Source organism: Plutella xylostella, chromosome 19 (assembly GCF_932276165.1).
Source record: "Plutella xylostella chromosome 19, ilPluXylo3.1, whole genome shotgun sequence".
NCBI classification, from domain to species: Eukaryota; Metazoa; Arthropoda; class Insecta; order Lepidoptera; family Plutellidae; genus Plutella; species Plutella xylostella.
In genome coordinates this window covers 1,671,738-1,693,093 of record NC_063999.1, presented here as the reverse complement: position 1 = coordinate 1,693,093, position 21,356 = coordinate 1,671,738, and the positions used below count along the sequence as shown (strand labels likewise).

Sequence of the window (21,356 nt, the reverse complement as noted above, 5' to 3'; positions counted from 1 at the left end):
TGCATGTGTAGTGCAGATCAAACGAAAAATACTATCAAACCTAGATAAAGCTATGTTTATTTGTTAGGGGCTTCAATAATTTTATGGTAATAATGTTATGTGGAATTTTATCAGTAAAATTTCGAGTGATATTATCTTAATATACCTAACTGACATATTGTACATAATAACGTTTATAAGGGGAAAATAAGTAGGTACCCCATATTACATTGATTATTTATCATGAAACAGCTGATATTTTTCAAGTGATACCAGAGTATATAGGCTATTCTTCTGTATTTCCCATAACTTCACATAATTTTGACTTAATTAAACCTACATGAGAATTTATTTACAAGGAAATATTAGGTAGGCAGATATTTAAATTATTTAAATTTAACCCTGCGGTAGGTTTTGGAGATCGACATCTTGAACATTAATCGCCCATAAAATATATGCAGCAAGTGACCTTTCCTTTAATGTATGTAGTAATTACGATCATAAACGATTCTAATTTGTTTCTGTAGTAGGTTTTCGTTTCAATGCGTTTTGTTATGTTGATTTATTTTACCATTCAATTATTAACAAAAACAACGATCTCACCATGTCGCTCTTAAATCTGTTGGCTTCAGCGGATGGTACTGTGTATAATATGTAATAATTTATATTTATTAAATAAACAAAGTTAAAAAAAAATGTTTTAAAATTTGAAATGTTTTACTTATACACATTCGAGTCCTAAGGAGTGATTCAAGTGATGTGATTTTTAAGCAACAAATATTATATAAAAATACTGACCTAAATAATTTATACTATAGCGCGGAGTTTCATGAAACTGTCTACGATCCAATAAGACATAGGTATGTATTAACTAAATTGACAAGACTAGTAATAAAGTGCAAAATCAACTGTTTCACGTGTATTACCATATTGTATTACCATACCACGCTTGAGGTTTCAGGACACTTGGAACCTATGTCAATCATATAACAAACGTCATTTTTTTGCCGTGTCTGTTCATTCATAACTCTACACGAAATTCGGTCTACTTGTGCACCCATCGCAGTCGCCCGCATTACCTAACATTACTTAACCGCATCTTCGTTTACTCCAAATTTCGCTATAAAAAGTGAAGAGTGAAAATGCAAAATCACAGTTTCTTTTCATATTTCACCGTCACAGCTAGTGTGCTTTGTGTCAAAATGAATTCGGTACGTGGTTTCATGAATTCAATTGTTTTATTTTCAAAGTGCAAACTCTTTATGTGTAGTTCTAAGATTGGTGCTTGAGTACAGTGTTTTAGTTAAAAGTGCTATTATATCAAATTATAGGGCAGCAGCTTATCATATACCTAATTTAAGAGTGTGTTAAATGATCATCAAGAATAATCGCTGAAACCATAACATTGTATAATGTTGTTTCTAAGCAAACAAAACCAATGAAGTGTTAATTCATTTATCATTTCTCTATTTCCAGTTATGGATACTCACGTCCGTAATAATAGCAACAACATCCGGACATTACACATACTCGGTGCCGCAACACGCAGTCGACTACGCCAAGGGAGCAGAAATCTACCAATCAGGGCTCGAGCTGCAGCAGCATAAGGGCTTAGGCGTCCAAGCACAAGCCTACGCCGCCCAATCGCACCAGACGCATGGCTTCGGCGGCCAATCACAGGGCTTCGGTGGTGACGCACATAAATTCATCGGCCATCACAGTTTTGGCGGCGATGCGAATAAAATCATAGCACAGTCGCACAATTTCGGTGGTGACTCAAAGGAGCAGGGTCACAAGTTTGCCAATCAAGTCCACAAATTCATCAGTCAGGCCCCAGCCCATTCTTTTGTCGTAGAAGCTCATAAACTACCTACACCAACACACACATTTGTTGCTGAACCGCATAAAGCTATTCAGTCCAGTGATTTCGGTGTTCATAAGTTCATCAGCCAGCCTCACGGATTCGGTGAAGGTCACAAATTCATCCAATCACAGAGTTTCGGCGGTGACGCACACAAATTCGGCCAATCGCAAAGTTTCGGAGGTGACGCTCACAAATTCATCGGTCAGTCGCAGGGTTTCGGTGGTGACGCGCATAAATTCATTGGCCAATCGCAAGGGTTCGGTGGGGAATCGCACGGGTTTGCCAGCCAATCGCACGAAAGCAGCGCCGAGGAGCATGGGTTTGCTGGCCAATCAGTGGGGTACAGTGGAGAGCAGCATGAGATTCACGGAGGAAATTCTGAGGGAGAGAAGTCGGCCAAAATCTTGAAACAGGACTACGAAAACCACGGGCACGCCTATACCTACAGCTATGCTACAGACAATGGTAAGTGAATATTTGAATGATTAGTACCATTTTATTATTCTTGATGAAGCGGGAAGTAACAGTAATTTATTATACTTAATTAAAGTTTACATATCTAAACTACTAAACAGCTAAAACGAAAGGTTTTTTTTCTTTATAGCTCTTGAATTTTCTATATCTCTATTGTTCTAATCAAGTAAAATTTATGTACCACTAAACTTACAAACAAACAAACGCCTGTAAAAAAAGAACAGGCATCTTTTTGACGAGTTAAAACACTACCAATGTTATACTAGTTAGGTACTTTCCACCTAGGTTTCATTATTTTTTGCCGTCTTGACTTAAAACTTAAGCACACAACCAACCCTTCCAGGCATCAAAGCCCAAGAGACCGGCAAAGTAGAAGGAAAGAGTCTATCAGTCGAAGGGGAATACTCCTACACGGGCCACGACGGCCAGACCTATACGGTTCACTACACCGCTGATGAAAACGGCTTCAGACCTTCAGGAGCTCATCTCCCCACCCCTCCCCCGGTGCCTGAAGGCATCCTGAAGAGCCTGGAGCAAAACGCTCATGAGGAGGCTAATGGGATCTTTGACGACGGTGAGTCATATAGTTAGGTCTTGAGAACATTGGGTGGTTCTGTAAGGAATGTATTTGAATGATTGTGTTCACTGGTTACTTTATAATAAAGTTATGGTGATAAACTATTATATATGAGAACCAAATAGGCTGATATAATTTTCGTCCTAGAAGTACCTACATGAAACGGCGCTATATCCCCTATTATATTTATGCTGTAAAGTGTAGGTATGCACCTGCCTTATCTCTATACAATTTTACAAGAATAGATTTTTTTTTCCCAGCAGTGGGACACGATACAGGCTACATAAAAAAGAAAGATTTTTTTATAAGTATTATACAATAGCCCAGATATTTATATAAATTCCACCATCCTTCCGGTCTTTTTTATCCAGCTATAAACCTAATCCAAAATCCCTAAATAACCATCTAAAATTCCCACGATTTCCAGGAAGCTACAAAGAATCCCACTCATCTGAGGAGCAACTACCCCAATACGAGTCGAGTTACGAGCACTACCAGCCCCAGACCGCCACTGAAGCCCCTCAGGGCCACCACCAGACCTTCCAAGGTCAAGTTCAATCCTTCCAAGGTCACCACCAGCAACCACAAGCGTTCCACGGCGAACACCAAAGTTTCGGTGGAGGATTCAGCCACGGTGCCGCAGTCCACGTCACTAACTCCAACGGAGGGGGCTACCATTATGGACACTAAGGAGTAACGTTTAAGGATGGTTGTTGTGTGCTTTGAGTTGTGCTGTCAATTGTTTTGTGGAGTCATTTTTTTTAGAGGGATTATGGGAATTAGACTGATTTTGGTGCGACTCAAAATGCGTAAAAATATTATATCTAGTTATACGCGACAGAAATTGTTTAGGAAATTCTATTTATACTTAGGATGAATGTAGTACTTTGCTGTCCAGTTAATGCAAGCATGTGAATTTTAGAGCATACTTTGGATACGAAGTAATTTTATTTATTCTAGATGATAAATTGTCAAAATTTAAAATATCCTGTAGTAGCATTATTAGTTGAAAATTTGCTTTGTTTCAATGTGAATAAATTAGTCGTTAGATAATTAAATTATTCGGTTCAATTTTATTACAAAACTACAGGATTGTGGTGTGGAGTAAGGAATTAGAAACTTGTAGTTTTGTTAGTAAAAACCAAAAAGAAAATACCAAAAAAATGCTTTACAGCAATTTGTTATTATAAAATATTGTTGATGATTGTTAAAATTGTTATGTTGTTATTTATATAAATAAAACAAATGTTATTGCTTTATAAATAAAATACTATAAAATGTTACCTACTTGGTTCTTTCTCCAACTTTACGATTACGACCAAAGCCAGCAAACTAAACTGTTTAAGCTGTTTTGCAGAAAATTAATGTCCGCCTACATTGGAATAGACCCCGTGACATCGATCAACAGTCAGCCCGTCTAGTACAGGTTTGATAGTTTATCTAAAACTACAAAAGTTTACGTTTTCTCGCATACAAAGTGGCACCTCTAGCGTAAACAGATGACAAAAGGAAACCTAACTTTTTCCGTTTTCAAAAACTGCAAAAACCCGTAAAAGACGCCCTGAGCAACTAAGGCCCGGGTCTCCTATTTACGCCGTAGGTCGCGTCCAGCGTCACGCCGTAGGCCGCATCACGATGCTCACTATAGAAATGTACTGATGCGGTCTCCCTCACACGCCGACGTTACGGCGCGTAGATGTAGTGAGCATCGTGACGCGGCCCACGGCGTGACGCTGGACGCGACCTACGGCGTAAATAGGAGACCCGGGCCTAACCACTGAGCTATACGTTAAAAAATTTAATTAAATAATCTATGTCACCATCAAAATGTCAGAATCAATAAATGTTCGTGATGAATAGCGTATAGAAATTACAACAGCATTCATTAGGACGTCAGTGAATAGAACTGCGATGGGTGATTCTTTGCCCATTTTAATACTGATGGCAAAGAATAAGATGCAGATGGGCTATTCGTCTGTTTAGATGTTGGGTTTCACAAAGTGCAAGTCTAGATGTAGTATGTTTAAGTAGTTATATTTTGAGATGTCATAAAATCATCATCATAATCATCATCATCATCATAATATCAGCCATAGGACGTCCACTGCTGAACATAGGCCTCCTCCAATGATTTCCGCCTTGTCCGATCGGAGGCGGCCCGCATCCAGTGCATCCCCACGGACTTCACTAAATCGTCCGTCCATCTCGCGGGGGGCCGCCCAACGCTGCGCTTGCCGGTACGTGGTCTCCACTTGAGGACCCTTCTGCTCCACCGACCATTAATCCTTCGAGAAATGTGTCCGGCCAACTGCCATTTCAGCTTACTGACTCGATAGGCTATGTCGGTCTCTTTGGTTCTTCCACGGATCTCTTCATTTCTGAATCGATCACGTAGAGACACACCGAGCATAGCCCATGTCATAAAATAATCTTATTATAATCCATTTTTAATCTAAACCTGTATGTATAATTAGGTATTTAAAAGTTATAATATGTACTTTTGATATCATTGGAGGGTTTTTAACGTTAGGTTAGGTAGTATGAAAGTAGTACTGGCTCACCCATTCAATTTTGGATAAGTTTTATTCTTTGACGGCGAGCTCTAGATGATTAATGATGATTATAGTCGCCTTTATCTAGTTTATTTCGGAGTGGACGAAATTTTGCAACTTAAAATATTATGGTCTTTCGAAGTTTACGATGCAAAAAGTATAGGTAGGTACCTATTCTGCTTAAGGACTTGAAATTCTAATGCGTCAATCTACTTCTGCCTACCCTGATAGAATGAATGGTAGAGCAATCCTAACTAATATTATAAATGCAAAAGTAACTGTGTCTGTCTGTCTGTTACTCTTTCACGCCAAAACTACTGAACGGATTTAAATGAAATTTGGTATACATATGGTCTAAACCCTGAGAAAGAACATAGGCTACTTTTTATCCCGGAATTCCCACGGGAAAACTTTTTACGGCGAAGTCAAGCTCGCGGGAACAGCTAGTAGTGTATATAATAGAATCAGTAACTCGTAAACACTTGAGCTTTCAATAACCGTCAAGATTCGAATGTCAAGGTCACGCAGCCGTATTCTACTATTTTTACTAATAAAGATGCGAAAACTATCTACCAGAGATGTTCAACACACAATCATAATTATTACCTAATAACCATTTTATAACAATAACGTTTATGTGTACTTACATATTCTTAATTTATATAGGTAGTTAAATCTATACTAGTAGCAGCAATATACAGATTTCATGTTAAGTAAATTATAATAAATGAAATGTAGAGGCTGTAGCTAAAAGGGTATACTAAGCCGAAACTAACATAACAATTTTAATAAAAATATACAGGGTGTTGCAAAAACGGTATAACGGGGAAATATATAAAGGGGAAACTGAAATCAAAATTCGCGAAAAATATATCATTTTCCATAGAAACTTTGTCGGTCACGTGAATTTTTACTATGGAGAATTTTTTTTTTTCGCGAATTTTGAAATTCTGATTTTAGTTTCGGGCTTAGATATACCATGCTGCACATGTAGGTTTCGGCTTAGTATCTTTACCCTTTTTGCAACACCCTGTAGAATGTGTCCCTAACATTCCCTCGGATGCAGACTTTCCTTCTGTCACGGTATTATCATAAAGGATGACTAATTTTGAATGGGCGTCAAATTTTACACCCAGCATCTTATATCGGCATCTCCACAATTTGCATACGTCCTTGAGACTTCTATAAAGATTATAATACGTTCCGTTTCACTTTTGACCGTGAATATGCATTATTATGTTCATCTTAGTTACTTTTATGTGAATTTAATTGTTATCACTGCAGCTCTGCAATTTTTATATTTCAATAAATGCTTGTGCATGGAAGTTGTAAAGGCGTAACTAAAGCGATGACGGCGCTTAAAAACTAGTTACTTATTATTAATTTAAAAAAGGGTATTTTAAATTCAACTGGGTACTTAGTTGTTCGCGGAAAAAATATAAGAATTTGTTTATTTGCAAATGTTACATAACATAATATACCTACACAGTTTAAATGTAAATCTTGGACAAAGATTTCGTTGGCTAAGACGATCTAAAATACCCATTGATATATATATATATATAGTTATATATATATATATATATAACAGGTAATGCAAAAGTGATTCAATGTTGTTCATGAATATTAAAAGCCGTAAAAGATAAGTTTTCTGAAGTTGTTGCCTCGGCGGGCTACCCCTATTCTATTCTATTCTTTGTGGGGGAGTAAGTACCTGCACGTGGCTCTCTCGAGTGGAACCTTTGTGCATATCCCCGAGGTCTAAACTGAATTCCTAAGCTTGGACCATTTCCCACCACGCTAGTCCACTGTGGGTAGGTGGGTTCACATATCTAGATGTGCTAAATCTGCAGGTTTCCTCACGATGTTTTCCTTCACCGTAAGTGCGATGGTATACATTGTACTTAAGTTAAAAGAACTCATTGGTACATGTCAGCGCCGGGATTTGAACCCGCATCTCTGGCGTGAGAAGCGGGCGCTTACCCGACTGAGCTACCACCGCTCGGCGGGCTACCCTTTTTGGCTCACTTTAACTTTGTTTAATCCTGTATTAATAAAAAAATCTAACTACCTATATATTCATGAAGTTGACAAATACATCCTTAGTAACCATTAAACAAGCTACATACTTCATAGTATGCAAATTTACATACGATTAAGATTTCATTATAGATAACCCGACATATTAAACTTCACACTCTCACTGCCTAGGATTATAATTATAATACATTTGATTAGTGGAAAGATCATCTATATTTAAAATCAGCCTACCCGCAGAAAAAGACATTATTGTTGACAAAAATTTATAAAGATATCAGCAGAAAAAAAATACTCTAGGATAAAATTAAAGAAATTTCCTTTGTACACACACAAAAACATAATTTACAAAGCTTAAATACACAAAAACATAGGTAAAAAGGCGGTCTTATCACTTAAAGCGATTTTTTAAGACAACCTGTATTAATGGATGCAAGTGAAACAAATCTAATAGACTCGTCGTAATATAGCAATGAGCATTTTGATAGGAATGCTCTGATGGAAATCTATTACAATGCACTAATACTAAATCTGTGGGTAGTCTGTAATTTTGCATACGTGAACAAATAGAATTTATAAGTTTGGCATGTGTCTGTCGTTATAGAAATGGATGAATTGTTTAAAATATAGTTGTTTGAGTGACTTAAATCATCATATAATGTAGTCTATGTAAGCTTAAGGCTAACATACATATCAGGTAAGTTTCAAAGAATCATAATTATGCGTTTCACAATCATTAAAAAGTGATAAAATGCATTGATAGATTTGACAGTAGTTTTATCCCCCAGTCATTTTTACGTCAAGAACTTGTGGAATAGGCACTTATTGAAAAGTCACACAAATGCGTTCATGAAATTCAAGTCCAAGGAATCATTGGAAGGAGATCCGAGCCCCAGTAGTGGGGACGTGATAGGTTGTGATGATGAGGACTGAAGATGTCACAAGACTCACACGGATGTTGTCGCCATATGCGCTTCCTAAAGGTAAGCGTCCGCCTATCGTACGTATCGGACCGGACGGATTTTTATAAATGTATGGACGAACGGTGTTGGAAGTGCCGATGAAGTGGATGCACTTGTGTGAATTTCTGCACAAAGAATGCGATGCATCCGATGAGTAGGATGCCAACAAGTGGACGCTTTCCTTTAAGTTTGTGACTGACAGTACAGGTTGTTGCAAATTTTGAAATTCTGATTTCAGTTTCGGGCTTATATGACAGATATAACATGCTGCACATGCTGGTTTCGGCTTAATATACCCTTTTTGCAACACCCTGTATATGATCGAAGCTGATGCAGTACATTCTATGAGTTGTAAGCACGGTACAAGTCGGATATTCAGCATGTCAGAAGGAGCAGTTCGATACAGCTGTACAATACAGGGTGTTGACAAAGCGGAATAGTAACTTTGGTTTTTGTACTTAAGTTTGGCTATGAAATAAAAGTTATTATTTCTTTATTATCCTAATCCTAACTAATATTATAAATGCGAAAGTAACTGTGTCTGTCTGTCTGTTACTCTTTCACGCCAAAACTACTGAACGAATTTGAATGAAATTTGGTATACATACGGTCTAGACCCTGGGAAAGAACATAGGCTACTTTTTATCCCGGAATTCCCACGGGAAAACTTTTTAAGGCAAAGCGAAGCGCGCGGGAACAGCTAGTAATATAATAATAATGGTATACCAGCTAAAACTCCATCCGCCTACATATTGGCAATGATTTATTAATTGCTAATCACTTAACGACGGCTTTGTACTACAATTAATTAGCAACTAATAACATGATACTCATGATTGTAATATGAACGAACCTTGCGAAATAATTTATTGTATACAGCCCAATCAGACCACACAACTTGCAAAATTAAGGGTAGGTATTGCCGTTCCAGTAGAGTAGTTTGTAAAAATTGACGTTCATCAGAAAATTTTATATTTTTACGATGAATAAAAATTTTTGAGTTTTGAGTTTGAGTTTGAGTTCCATATGTCACTGGAACTTATTAATTGCTCGTGAGTGTATATTGAAATATAAAAGAAATTTACTATTTCTACTATCCTAATCCTAACTAATATTATAAATGCGAAAGTAACTGTGTCTGTCTGTCTGTTACTCTTTCACGGCAAAACTACTCAACTGATTTGAATTATATTTGGTATACATATGGTCTAGACCTGAAAAACAGAATAGGCTACTTTTATTCCCGGAATTCCCTAGAAGAAACTCTTTAAGGCGAAGCGAAGCTTGCGGGAACAGCTAGCATGTAATAACTATACTAACATAGAAACTACAAATTGATTACCCCACCCAAGAATCGAACTCAGGACATTTGAATACCGCCAACTAGACCACAATGGCTGTGTTACTCTCTTATACACTTAGGTCATATAAACTGACCTAGCAAGTATGGATAGGTGGTCATACGTAACTTACATACTTACATAGGTTTATTTCTCAACTAATATTACAATGTCATTATCGAAATATTGCATTAGAGACAAGTGTCAATAATCTCATACATGCCCCTTCGGGCAAGTTTAAAAAGACTGGTATAGAAATATGTATACCGGATTAAATTATAAAATACTTAAGTAAATTTTGAAACCATAATATTTGTAATCATTGTATACTTATTAACCAATTTGTAACTTTATCCCTAATGCGAGTGAAAAAATTTACAGATTTTCTTTAAAATGAAATGACGAGAAAATATGCAAAATTTGCAAGTAAAAAAAATAGCTAACTGATTAGTTTTTGGTAACTTAACAAAATATGAACTCACTATCATAAGGAAAATGAATAGTTTAAGGACAAACTTGAACTTATTTTTTATCATAGTTTATTAGACTAGTATGACAATACTAATTAGAAATCGATATATACGAGTAGTTATAGATTCCATAAATTACACACCCCAACCTTTGGTTTGCCAAAAAAATATAAATAAATCACTCTTCTATGCATATCATTATAATTTGAACTTCAATTATTGGGAAAAGTGTTATAATATTAATAGATGCAACAAAAACTGAATACTTACCAAACTCATTCAGTAACCAAAGCTCTTAACTCAAAGCGCCTAAGTTTGCATTCGAGTGTAAAAACTGTAAGTATAAATTTGCAAAGGTCGATCTAGCTACGCTGGGTGTTGAAACCATTGCATCTTTCTGAGATGTGTATAAAAGGGGGAGGCAATCTGAATTGGACACATTCAAGCATTCAACTTCGACCCGGTCGCACAAACCACCTCATTTTAAAAATGAAACTGGTAAGTTCGAGTGCTTTCCATTTTTTTATTAGTGGTGCTCTATGGTGCTTTTATAGGACAAGGGTTGTTAAAAACAGTGTTTAAAAAATAAAAGGACTAATTTAGGGGTAAACAGTGAAACAAGTACCAACCCCCTTGAACTGTAATGTCTAATGCATAAAGTAAAAGGAGTGCCTTAGATGCCTACTGGGTGATTTTTATTTATTCATGGTTATAATATAGATTAACATTTAACTCATTAAGCCTAACCTTATTGTAAATAAAAATACGAAAACCTGAATCTTTTTGTACTAACAATATCTTGATGAGAGTTTTATCGGATGATAATAACCAATTCTTGTAATTAACATACAAGTACTAAATAGCTTTTTTGTTTTTAATTTTAACTGTTTTAACTGAGCTTTTTTATTTATTATTATTATTAATGTAAACATGTTTTTTGACATTGTAAAAATATGTAACTAATTATGTTATTACAAAACTAACAAGTATCTTATCCATAACAAGTTCTAATTAATTAATTATACAGTCATATGTAACTGTCAAGTCAAAGTTAAATTTAAACGATAGTAAAATTTATGTTTTATTTTCGGTAACTGTGTTTTGAATTAACGCATAACTTTACTCTGTTTTTTTTTTAATTTACTAAACCTAAGTTGAGTCATATGATGTGCATGATAATTAAAAAGACAATAGGCATCGTGGGTGTTATTTAAGTTGTCAATTTAAAATGATTCAAACTCAGTAATGTAGGGATGTAACAAAATTTCGATGAAAACGCTAGAAAATTCCAAAGAAATAAATTAAGGAAACATTTGTTTTATGGATACTTTTCAGTTTTTAATAATAATTTAAAAAGAAATAAGCTTTCTGTTACCTGTTACTCTCTTAGATATCTAACAATCCTTTAAACTATACCTATTATTATTTTGAGGAACAAAAGTGTAAGTTACAATAACAAAATGTAATTTAAAAAAATAACAACCAGCTACAACCCTAATAAGCCAACCATAGACTAATTATGTAACGATTACAATAGAGTGATTTCATATTTTACTCGAGATCTTATCTCTGCCTGAGGCGCAGCTATGGCTTACTTTTTGTTACATTTGAGAGTCAATGACATGATTAGATGAAGAATTGTTACCTTTGCTTGTTATTGCAACATAATAATTTTGTAAAAAATATGATAAAATGTCATGATTTTGAGACATTTAGATTCAACTACCTATTCTTAAATTTATTAGGTACCTACTGACTTATGTATATTACTTACGTCTGGCGTACCTAACATCGACTGCAAACTAATCTAACCTACTGATCCTTTAATCACAATACCATAGTATCTATATCACCGGTATGCTAAAACTAAAAATATATTTTCAAACCAATTCTGTCAACAAACTAACAATCACCATAAACTAAATAACAAACAAAACGAACCTCAATCCCGGGACCCTGGCACATTACAAAAGAAAAAGAACAAAGCGAAAATTCAAATTCAAAAACAGAACGTTTTCTTTTTCCACAGCTCGTCTTCACCGCTCTATTCGGCCTGGCCGCGGCCGCGTTCGCGCCCAACAACGCCTACCCAGAGCAGTCCAACCGACCCCAGGCCCAGTACGAGAGGAATGCTCGCATCCTCGCCTTGGACTCTGATGTGAAGGAAGACTCTTTCAGATACAACTTTGAGACTGAGAACGGAATCAAGGCTGAGGAGCAGGGACGTGAGGTGAGTGAAAACTATGTTTATGATAAAACTTTTTAAAAGTCTGTTTTTTAATCTCAGATACTAAATTGAGAGATTCTAAACGGTTCACAAACAGTCGATTGTCCCGAGATAAAGTGATGTATCGTTCTATTGACGGGACAATCGACTGTTGATGAACCGTTCAGAATCTGTCAAAACAGACTTCAGATCGCCGAGTAAAGAATTTTCGGTACAAAAGAATTCAACGTGCAAGCTGAACTTCCTTTTTGATCTACTTTTTAACAGACATGCAGGATGCGATAATAAACACCTAATGCTGCCATATAATAAATTCAAAATATCCAATTTGTTATATTTATGAGTTTTATATATTTTTGTTTCTGTTGCTATTTAATGCTATTTAAGATAGTTCATACATAAGACATCAACGGGTTCACTGAACTTTCTTTTTGTTTATGTATTTTTTTCTTTAACCATTATCATTATTAAGAATAAAACGTACATAACTTAATACTATAGGTTTTATCCAATCCGTCTTCTCACATTCAAAAAAATTATCAAGATACCTACATAAAAAATGCGCTAAAGTTATGAATGTTGAATGACCATGACTTTTGAATGAGATGTATTAACAAAATACCGTTAGTTCAGGGTCGTATAGATTCCAGCACTTGACTATAGGTCAGAATAAAGGGGTGTCTTTAGATCTGAAGGTTGGTGGGTGTGGTCCTTTACTGATCTACTATTTAGTTTAAAGTTCAGTCGACATTTCCCAATACTTGATGATTTGTGGTTTTATATGTCTTGACTATATTTTGTTTCTTTGAGTTGCAGAAGTTTTTTTCTTTTTGTAATCTTTATTAACTACTTAGGTATTTGCCAAATGCCGAGTTCTTAAACTTATTTCAGTGACAACAAAAATGACTTTGTTTAAATAATAATAAAGTCTTAAGAATTTTAATATAATTTAAAACTCACATTTTATCTCTATAATTCTCGTGACAAGATAAACTGATGGTTAACTACTGATTAGTTTAAGTATTACAAAAATGTGAGAAAGTTCAAACGTGAGTATGTACACTGAAGTCGTTTAATGCGTCCATTGTTGTCGAATGCAAGTGCATTTTGTTTCTGCCATAATTTAGGGGTTATTATTGTTACCTGACCTGAATTTAGAGTGTTTGTCACACACTTACATTAACAATATGCGAACAAGATGGACTGTCCAAAAAACTATGAGTGATTAATATTAAAATTATTTTTCTTTAAAAACAAGTTTAAATTATACACATATGTACCAGTAAGTACGTTGACCGTAAATCCATAATCACCATATTATAGCCGTGGAAATTATTTGATATAGCGATTAAGGCTTAATGATTTCCAAAGCACAGGTAAGCTTACTGAAATAGGTAAACCGATTAAGATCGTTGACCAATATAACATTTCGCCTCAAAAGGTTAAACTTGTGTAACCCGTAATTTCCATAATAAATTTATAGGAGCCTCCTTTAAGTAATTAATTGGGTTTTAAAATATTATATTACTTACTCATTTAATTTATTGCTGACGACCTTGCATAGAGAACCGATAGTAGAAGTATGTGGACAGACAAGTAGGGTGGAATTTTATCAGTTCCCGTCAGCAGGGCAATGTAACCGGCATTGTAATAAATTTTCATTTTCGTTATGCATCTTTCTTTCTTTCTTTTAGATTATCAGGTTTGAAATTTCAAACAGTAACTTATAAAAAAGGAAAATGATTCATATTGCCTACAAAATTTTCCTCTTGTATATTTTAAACATGCCTAAGTAACATCCTTAATTTCCCTTGTTTAAACCCAGGACCTTTGACATAGCAGTCAAGGTCGCTAACTAAATTATTATCATTCAGTCATCCTAAAACTACACTAGCGAGCAATGAAAAAGTAACATCACTGATATAGCAATAAACTACTCCTAAACGAAAAAAAAAACTAGCATAATAGCGCAGTCTTTATTGTAGTACATTTAACAGTGAATCAGAATTCTACAAACTAAAAACGTAAATTGCCTAATATTTTAATCAAATTCTAAACTTAGTTTGAGATCATTTGATGTCTTTCTGTAAGTGGATTTTTTTGCTTGCAAGTTTAATACCTACTTAATAATCAATAACCGAAATCCCCAACTCTCGAGGGCTCATTCACATTTCAGGCTGTTAAATTATGGAACGATCTGCCCATTGAAATCAGACTCGCACCCTCTCTACCATCCTTCAAAAACAAGCTCCGACAGCACTACTTAAATTTATCTTATCCTGATTAGAATGCACCAGCAATTATTTATTTATTTTTAATAATATTTATGTATTATTATAGAATATATAGGTATATATTTATTATTAACTATGTAGGTTTTATATATTATTATATGTAGGTGTTTACATATCGTTTATACTTTATATTAATGTAGTTTATAAATATCTCTTATTTTCACACGCTACCCTTTTTCATTATTTCTATGTCCTTTCAATTTGGTTGTCTGGAAGAGATTACTTTTAGTAATAAGGCCGCCGTTTGTGCTATTTATTTTCTGTTCATGTTTGTAATACTGTTTCTTTTTGTGTGCAATAAAGAGTATTTTATCTTTTATCTTTATCTCTTCCAGGCCGACGGCATCGAAGCTCAGGGCGGCTTCCAGTACACCGGTGACGATGGGCAGATCTACTCCATCAGCTACGCCGCCGGCCAGGGCGGTTTCCAGCCCCAGGGCGCCCACCTCCCCACCGCCCCGCCCACCCCTGAAGCCATCCTGAAGGCTCTGGAGCAGAACGCTGCTGATGAAGCTGCCGGCATCATTGATGATGGTGAGGATGATTTAGATTTATAATTTACTAGCTGTTCCCGCGCGCTTCGCTTCGCCTTAAAAAGTTTTCCCGTGGGAATGCCGGGATAAAAAGTAGCTTTTGTTATTTCCCAGGGTCTTGACCGTATGAGAATCCGTTCAGTAGTTTTTGCGTGAAAGAGAAACAGACAGACACAGTTACTTTCGCATTTATAATATTAGTGATGATTCAACTAATAGGGTAAACAGTGGTGAAATTGGCCACCCCCAATAACTGGCCACACAGCTTTTCATTCGCCTAAAATAAGAAATACGATGACAGCACGCCATCTGTTACAGCTTGACACTAACCACTAGTAAGTTGTCGTTCATTTTAGTTCACACTCACTCCGCTTGAAGGATTGGTCTTCAAAATACCCGCAATTTTCTGACAGTCGGCGACAGTGCGCCTGTTAAAATGGTTGTGCGCTAAGAAAACGTTAAGCGAAGACATTATTTCGAGAGGCGATATTTTTTGTCCCCAGCTTCTGTGAGTGACTTTAAATAGTGACAACGATAGATTTTGAGGTAAGCAATTATAATTTGTACTGATTTAATCCTTGATTTGATTTTTTATTGCATTTTTCGACTTGGCCAGTTACTGGTTCCTGTTTTATAGTATTTTTAGTAACTGGCCCCCCTATGCCAGTTACCCCAATTTGCTACTTGCAAATAAATTAACTTAAAATACAGCTTATTACCTTGGATTTAAATAGCATTTTCTGTGGTAAAAATTTTGTAAAAATCGTTCAATATTTAGTAGTAACTGGCATAGGTATTCTAGTGGCCAGTTACTACATGGCCAGTTACTGCAAAATATTTTATGTTTCAGGATATATGCTAAAATCTCTTCAGGATAATGGTAACCCAGCCGACAAACAGCCTTCATCCTTCAGCCTCTTTCATTTGGACTGTATCCTCGTCAATATCCGTAGTGGTTAGCAGCGATTTGAATCGGCTCTGTTATTCTCTTTGGAAGCTGGAGTTGCCATGCCAACTTCAATTTGGTGCAGCGTTGGAAGAAGGGCCTGCTTCATCAGTCTTCTCTCCAGCTTGAAGTTGATATTCAGAGTGCCTCCAAGAAGTCGGTGATCACTCCCAGTTTAAAATGTATAAATCATATTGTGTAAATCACTGAGGCATCTCTGGATATGTGCCGCTTGTCAGTCATAATGAAGTCGATTTCATTTTTTGTCCTACACCATCGGGGCTTGACCATGTTCACTTCCTCCGGGGATGTTTCTCATAGAAAGAATTCATCAAGTACAGCCCATTCTGGTCTGTCTCATTCGAGGAAGTCAACAAGAATTTGCCCTCTCCGATTTCTGCTACTAAAGCCATGGGGTCCTACCCTCAATTCTTTGCATTCTTGTACTCCCACTTTGGCGTTGAAGTCCCCCATCACAATGGTGTATTGGGTCTTAGCAGTACACTTGATAGCCCTAGAGATATCTTCGTAACTATACTGCTTCGACTTCTGAGTCAGAGTGTGTCGAGGTTGGTGCATATACCTGTACGACCTTCAAGGAATCCCTCTCGGTTAGTTTAAGTACAAGGTACGCTACCCGATTCGACACACTACTGATCTCCACTAACTTGTTGACAAGGATCTTGTTGACAAGAAATCCTTCGCCACCTTGGGACAGTTGGTTACCCTCCCGATGGTAGAGCATGTGGCTAGACTTCAGGGTCATCGTGTCCCTCTCTAAGGATTTCCGATAGCCCTATTCTATTATATTCTGTGTGGGGGTGTCAGTGCCTGCACCTGGCTCTCTCGAATGGAACCTTTGTGCATAACCCCAAGGTCTAAACTGTCTTTCTTAGCTTGGACAATTTCCCTCCATGCTGGCATTCCACTGCGGGTTGGTGGGTTCACATATCTAGATGTGCAAAATCTAGACATGCAGGTTTCCTCACGATGTTTTCCTTCACCGTAAGAGTGATGGTATACATTGTACTTAAGTTAAAAGAACTAATTGGTACATGTCAGCACCGGGATTCGAATCCGCATCTCTGGCGTGAGAAGCGGGCGCTTACCCGACTGAGCTACCACCGCTCTCCGATAGCCCTAAGATGTCCTTATTTTTTTGCCCAGCTCTACCTCGTGTTACATCATCTTCTCGTCCTCTCTCAGTGTCCGTGCGTTGTATGTAGCAAGTTGTATTTTATACAATCTTAAAATTAGTTCAAGAAGAAGCTAAGATTTAAGGATTTGACTTAATATAAACTTGAAATAATTCAATATGATTGTTAATAAAGATTTGTGATGATTTATAGATAAGAAACTTATTTTTTGTCATAATAATATGTGAATTGTGACGTTGTTACACTAATTACATTGAAGGAGTATTGAATTGTAGAAGTATTTTTGTTTTTATATTAAATTTTGTTAGAAAATCCTTCCTTCATTGGAAGGGAACCCGTGCCCCAGCAGGTGGGGACGTGATGATGATGATGAACTGTTTATTTGTTAAGAAATATTAGATATTTCTCATTATTAAGTGTTAACACATTAACTACGTCATAACACATTAATTGTAATAGGTTTTTTATAATGTTCGCAGTAGTTATAAGGTTAAAACTTGTCATTTTAGTTAATTATATTAGGTGGCCAGTTACTGCAAAATAAGAGGGCCAGTTACTAAAATTTATGGCCAGTTACTACACAAAAGTGATACTTTTCATTTAAATAAAGATATTTAAATAAATAGTTCTTATTGATTATTAAATTGATCAAAAAAACAATCAACAGGATCTAGTGAATCATTAGATATATAAATCACCTAAATCGGATCATGCATTTAGATGGAGCACACACGTAAAGTGGCCAAGGTGCTTAAGTGGCCAGTTACTACCCCTTTTACCCTATCATGGTACGTTCCCAGTTGGCAAACTGTTTACCGCAGACTATGATAGCAGAGTATCGGTTTAGTATGCAGAGCAATTTGCAGCTCTTTACCTGTGAACTAACTAAAGAATGAACAGTATGCCCACTGTAGCCTTATCCAAACAAAGATCCTATCGTTTTTGCGAAAAAAAAAGTCGCACATATAAAAAAATAACATCACATTCCCACACGGCACCCACCAATCATCGACAAGTGAAACAGATAGCATCGCCGAACACTCGAGACAATGGCGGTGTCTATACAAGTGACCTCAAGTACACAGTTACAAGAAAGGCACAACGTTCACAGGACGATATTATAGCCTTACGTGCGCCCCAAGTTAAAAAAGGTTGCGAGATTGTACAGGTAGAAATAGATTTTTACGCGGATAGTGTAAAACGTGTGAAAAATTGTGTTTTACAAAAACCGATGCACCATTTTGTAGGTTAATGAGGTAAAAAAATATCTGATGGAATATCCAATACAATAAAATATTTTAAATAATTACCGACCTGCAAACGTAGTTTTTTATTCATTTCTCATTATTTCAAATGTAAAATTTGTTAATTTAGTTGTTTCATGTTTCTATACCTAATAATTCAACAATCTAACAATTACGTTTCAAGGAAACGCCTTCAGTTCTAAACTTAAATCCTATTTGGACGTTTGTTGACCTTTCCGATGTTACACAATGACCCCTCACTATCCGATCCCATGATTTCCTTGCTAATCTATTTGCAGCCTTAAGAAAACGGTAACTGGTTCTATTTTTACTTGTCTATATTTCAAAACAGTCTGCTGGAGCTTAGGAGCGAATTAGATTCTAAAGGCAAAAGTGTTAGAGACTAAAATTGGTTGTGCTAAGGGTGGCTACAGGTGCAATATATTATTAAATTTAGATTGAGGTGTGCCCTATATTGCGGCTACTGTAAGTGATAGGTCTACAATAGGTGAACAGTCAAGGATGAAGTAATTACTTCGTAAAGTTCAAGAATTAATACAGTCTAGGAAATTTTGTAAGGATTTCTTGGTTGGTTGAAAGTTAATGATTTTGTTTGCTATCGTTATTCATCTATGTACTTAGTAATTGCAGTTTATTGTTTCAATTTTAGGAATGGTTCCTTCTCATTAAAATGCACAAAATTTTATTATATCATCCATGTTGTTTATTACTCCACTTTTTGACACAACTCCATGCCATGCAAAAATTAATCTAATTTAAAATACGCTCTTTACTTGGGTTACGTCTCTTTATCATTTATTTTAAAGAGACGATATATTATTAGCATTATTACCAGGTTAGGTCTATGACTATGAAATATACCTCGTCTCGTCGTCAACCACTCCCTTACACCAGTTACAACAATGTCTCCGATACCAAAAACAGCTTTTCCTCACAAACATTTCCATCTCATTCCAGGTCAGTACAACCCTGGCAAGTACGGCGACGCCCCCGCCGCAGGCTTCGGAGGCCAGCAGGCCTTCCGCGCGCAAGCATCCGCTTCCGCCGGCTTCAGGAAGAACTACAAATACTGAATACCTCCGTCAACGCCATCTAGTGGTTGTACCTTGAGATACTAGCGCAGTGCTTTTTGATCGTCTACGTTGACCGTGTGGTTCAAGTTAGCTGTTAATGATCTTAAATTTTGTGGTATAAAAAGACAGAAGACGACTTCAATGCGGCGGTTTTTTGTTTTTTGATACTAAGTTGTAAGTTTGCTTGTTAAACACGGTTACATAGGAGTTGAAAAGGGTTCACTTATTGCCAGTTTCTATAGCTCTATCTACCTATGAGTAGAATTACTTTCATACGATTTATGTACTAAAAAGTAACTGCGATTCTTCGGTAGGTACAGTTATTGAAACTGCTGGTAAAAAACACAGTAAAGTCAGTTTCGGATGGGTCTGTTGAAAATTGTTAAGTTTAGTCAGTGTAGAGGCTCAAAATGTATGTTAGTTTTGTATGATAATCAAAAACATACCTTTTGGATACAGGGAAAGTATTTTGTAATGAAATTTTGTAGTGCCATTTCTATTAAAAGCTCGTAGTACCATCCGAAGCTATACAGGAGTGCTAGCATGTCAAGGTATCAATCATTAGATAAGTAATAATTATAGTCATAAATATAATATGTGTGAGTTTGATATTATTTATTCTGTGAATAAAATTTTACATTGCTTTTTGTGAAAATATATTTGTGGATTTTTTTAACTCGCTTATTACCTACCCAATATCCTATTTATTTTTATTAATTTACACATATATACAGGGTATTGAAAAAAGGGTATACTAAGCCGAAAATTAAACCAGAATTTCAAAATTCGCGAAAAAATCAAAATCATGTTCAATAGAAATTTTCAATAGCATTTACTCTCCAGGGCCCCAAGTCTGCTAAGGAATGGCGGCACAGTTGTGTGTCGGCAGCATGGGTTTCGCACTGTAGGTATTCATTATCTGCGTTTTAGGAAATATTTATTGCTACTTTTTTAAAGAACTAACCTTAATAAACAGTAATAAGTGTTAAGTGTTTCATATTGCGCTACTGGGACTCACTAACAAAGAGAAAACAGATACCTAAAGTCGGAAAACCATTCAGACGACACAGCATTGAGCCGCCATGCATTAGCAGTCTTGAGGCCCTGGCCCCTGTGCCCTTCCGCCTGCACTCGAGAAGACCTACTCTAAGCCAACCAGAATGCTATCAAAGTTTTTTTTCTTTTTGGCAAGTAAAATTTAAAAATTCGCATGTTCACTGACACGAAAGAAGAAGAATAGAAACTATGTTGGTCACGTGCCTTTTTACTATAGAGAATGACTTTTTTTTAGCGAATTTAGAAATTATAATTTACTTTTCGGGCTTAGATATACCATGTTGCACATGTAGGTTTCGGCTTAGTATACCCTTTTTACAACATGCTGTATAATATGAATAGAATAATCTTAGGTGGTAGATGACTATCGACAAATAATTGTAAAATTTTACGTCGATTAAATCATTTAACTTTTGACTTTTAGATCAATTCAAAGTAAAAATAAATCTTCATCAAGGTATTTTATATATTATAATTGTTATTTATTAGATGATGACTTTCATACTATTATCTAAGAACTTTAAGTTGAAAAAATCATTACAGCTTGCAT

General features: G+C 36.0%; 2 protein-coding genes across 2 annotated transcripts; both read left to right on the top strand.

Moving 5' to 3' along the window:
- The first annotated feature begins 1,181 nt into the window (after window positions 1–1,181).
- Window positions 1,182–4,090, top strand: LOC105380259 (filaggrin-2-like). Its single transcript, XM_011549780.3, has 4 exons — window positions 1,182–1,190; window positions 1,456–2,308; window positions 2,661–2,891; window positions 3,322–4,090. The coding sequence occupies exons 1-4, from the start codon at window positions 1,182–1,184 to the stop codon at window positions 3,582–3,584; spliced, it is 1,356 nt and encodes a 451-aa protein (XP_011548082.3). The 3' UTR covers window positions 3,585–4,090.
- Window positions 4,091–10,676: 6,586 nt separating this feature from the next.
- Window positions 10,677–20,405, top strand: LOC105380195 (cuticle protein 3). Its single transcript, XM_011549699.3, has 4 exons — window positions 10,677–10,753; window positions 12,285–12,485; window positions 15,112–15,310; window positions 19,635–20,405. Exons 1-4 carry the CDS (start codon window positions 10,745–10,747, stop codon window positions 19,748–19,750), a joined length of 525 nt encoding a protein of 174 aa, XP_011548001.3. The 5' UTR covers window positions 10,677–10,744; the 3' UTR covers window positions 19,751–20,405.
- The last annotated feature ends 951 nt before the right edge of the window (window positions 20,406–21,356 follow it).

What these genes read in the sequence shown, in the direction of transcription:
- LOC105380195 (XM_011549699.3), top strand. An exon ending in CTGAGGAGCAGGGACGTGAG is followed by an intron (nt 12,486 to 15,111) that starts GTGAGTGAAAAC and finishes TATCTCTTCCAG; the next exon opens with GCCGACGGCATCGAAGCTCA. An exon ending in TGCCGGCATCATTGATGATG is followed by an intron (nt 15,311 to 19,634) that starts GTGAGGATGATT and finishes ATCTCATTCCAG; the next exon opens with GTCAGTACAACCCTGGCAAG.
- LOC105380259 (XM_011549780.3), top strand. An exon ending in CAGCTATGCTACAGACAATG is followed by an intron (nt 2,309 to 2,660) that starts GTAAGTGAATAT and finishes CAACCCTTCCAG; the next exon opens with GCATCAAAGCCCAAGAGACC. An exon ending in TAATGGGATCTTTGACGACG is followed by an intron (nt 2,892 to 3,321) that starts GTGAGTCATATA and finishes CACGATTTCCAG; the next exon opens with GAAGCTACAAAGAATCCCAC.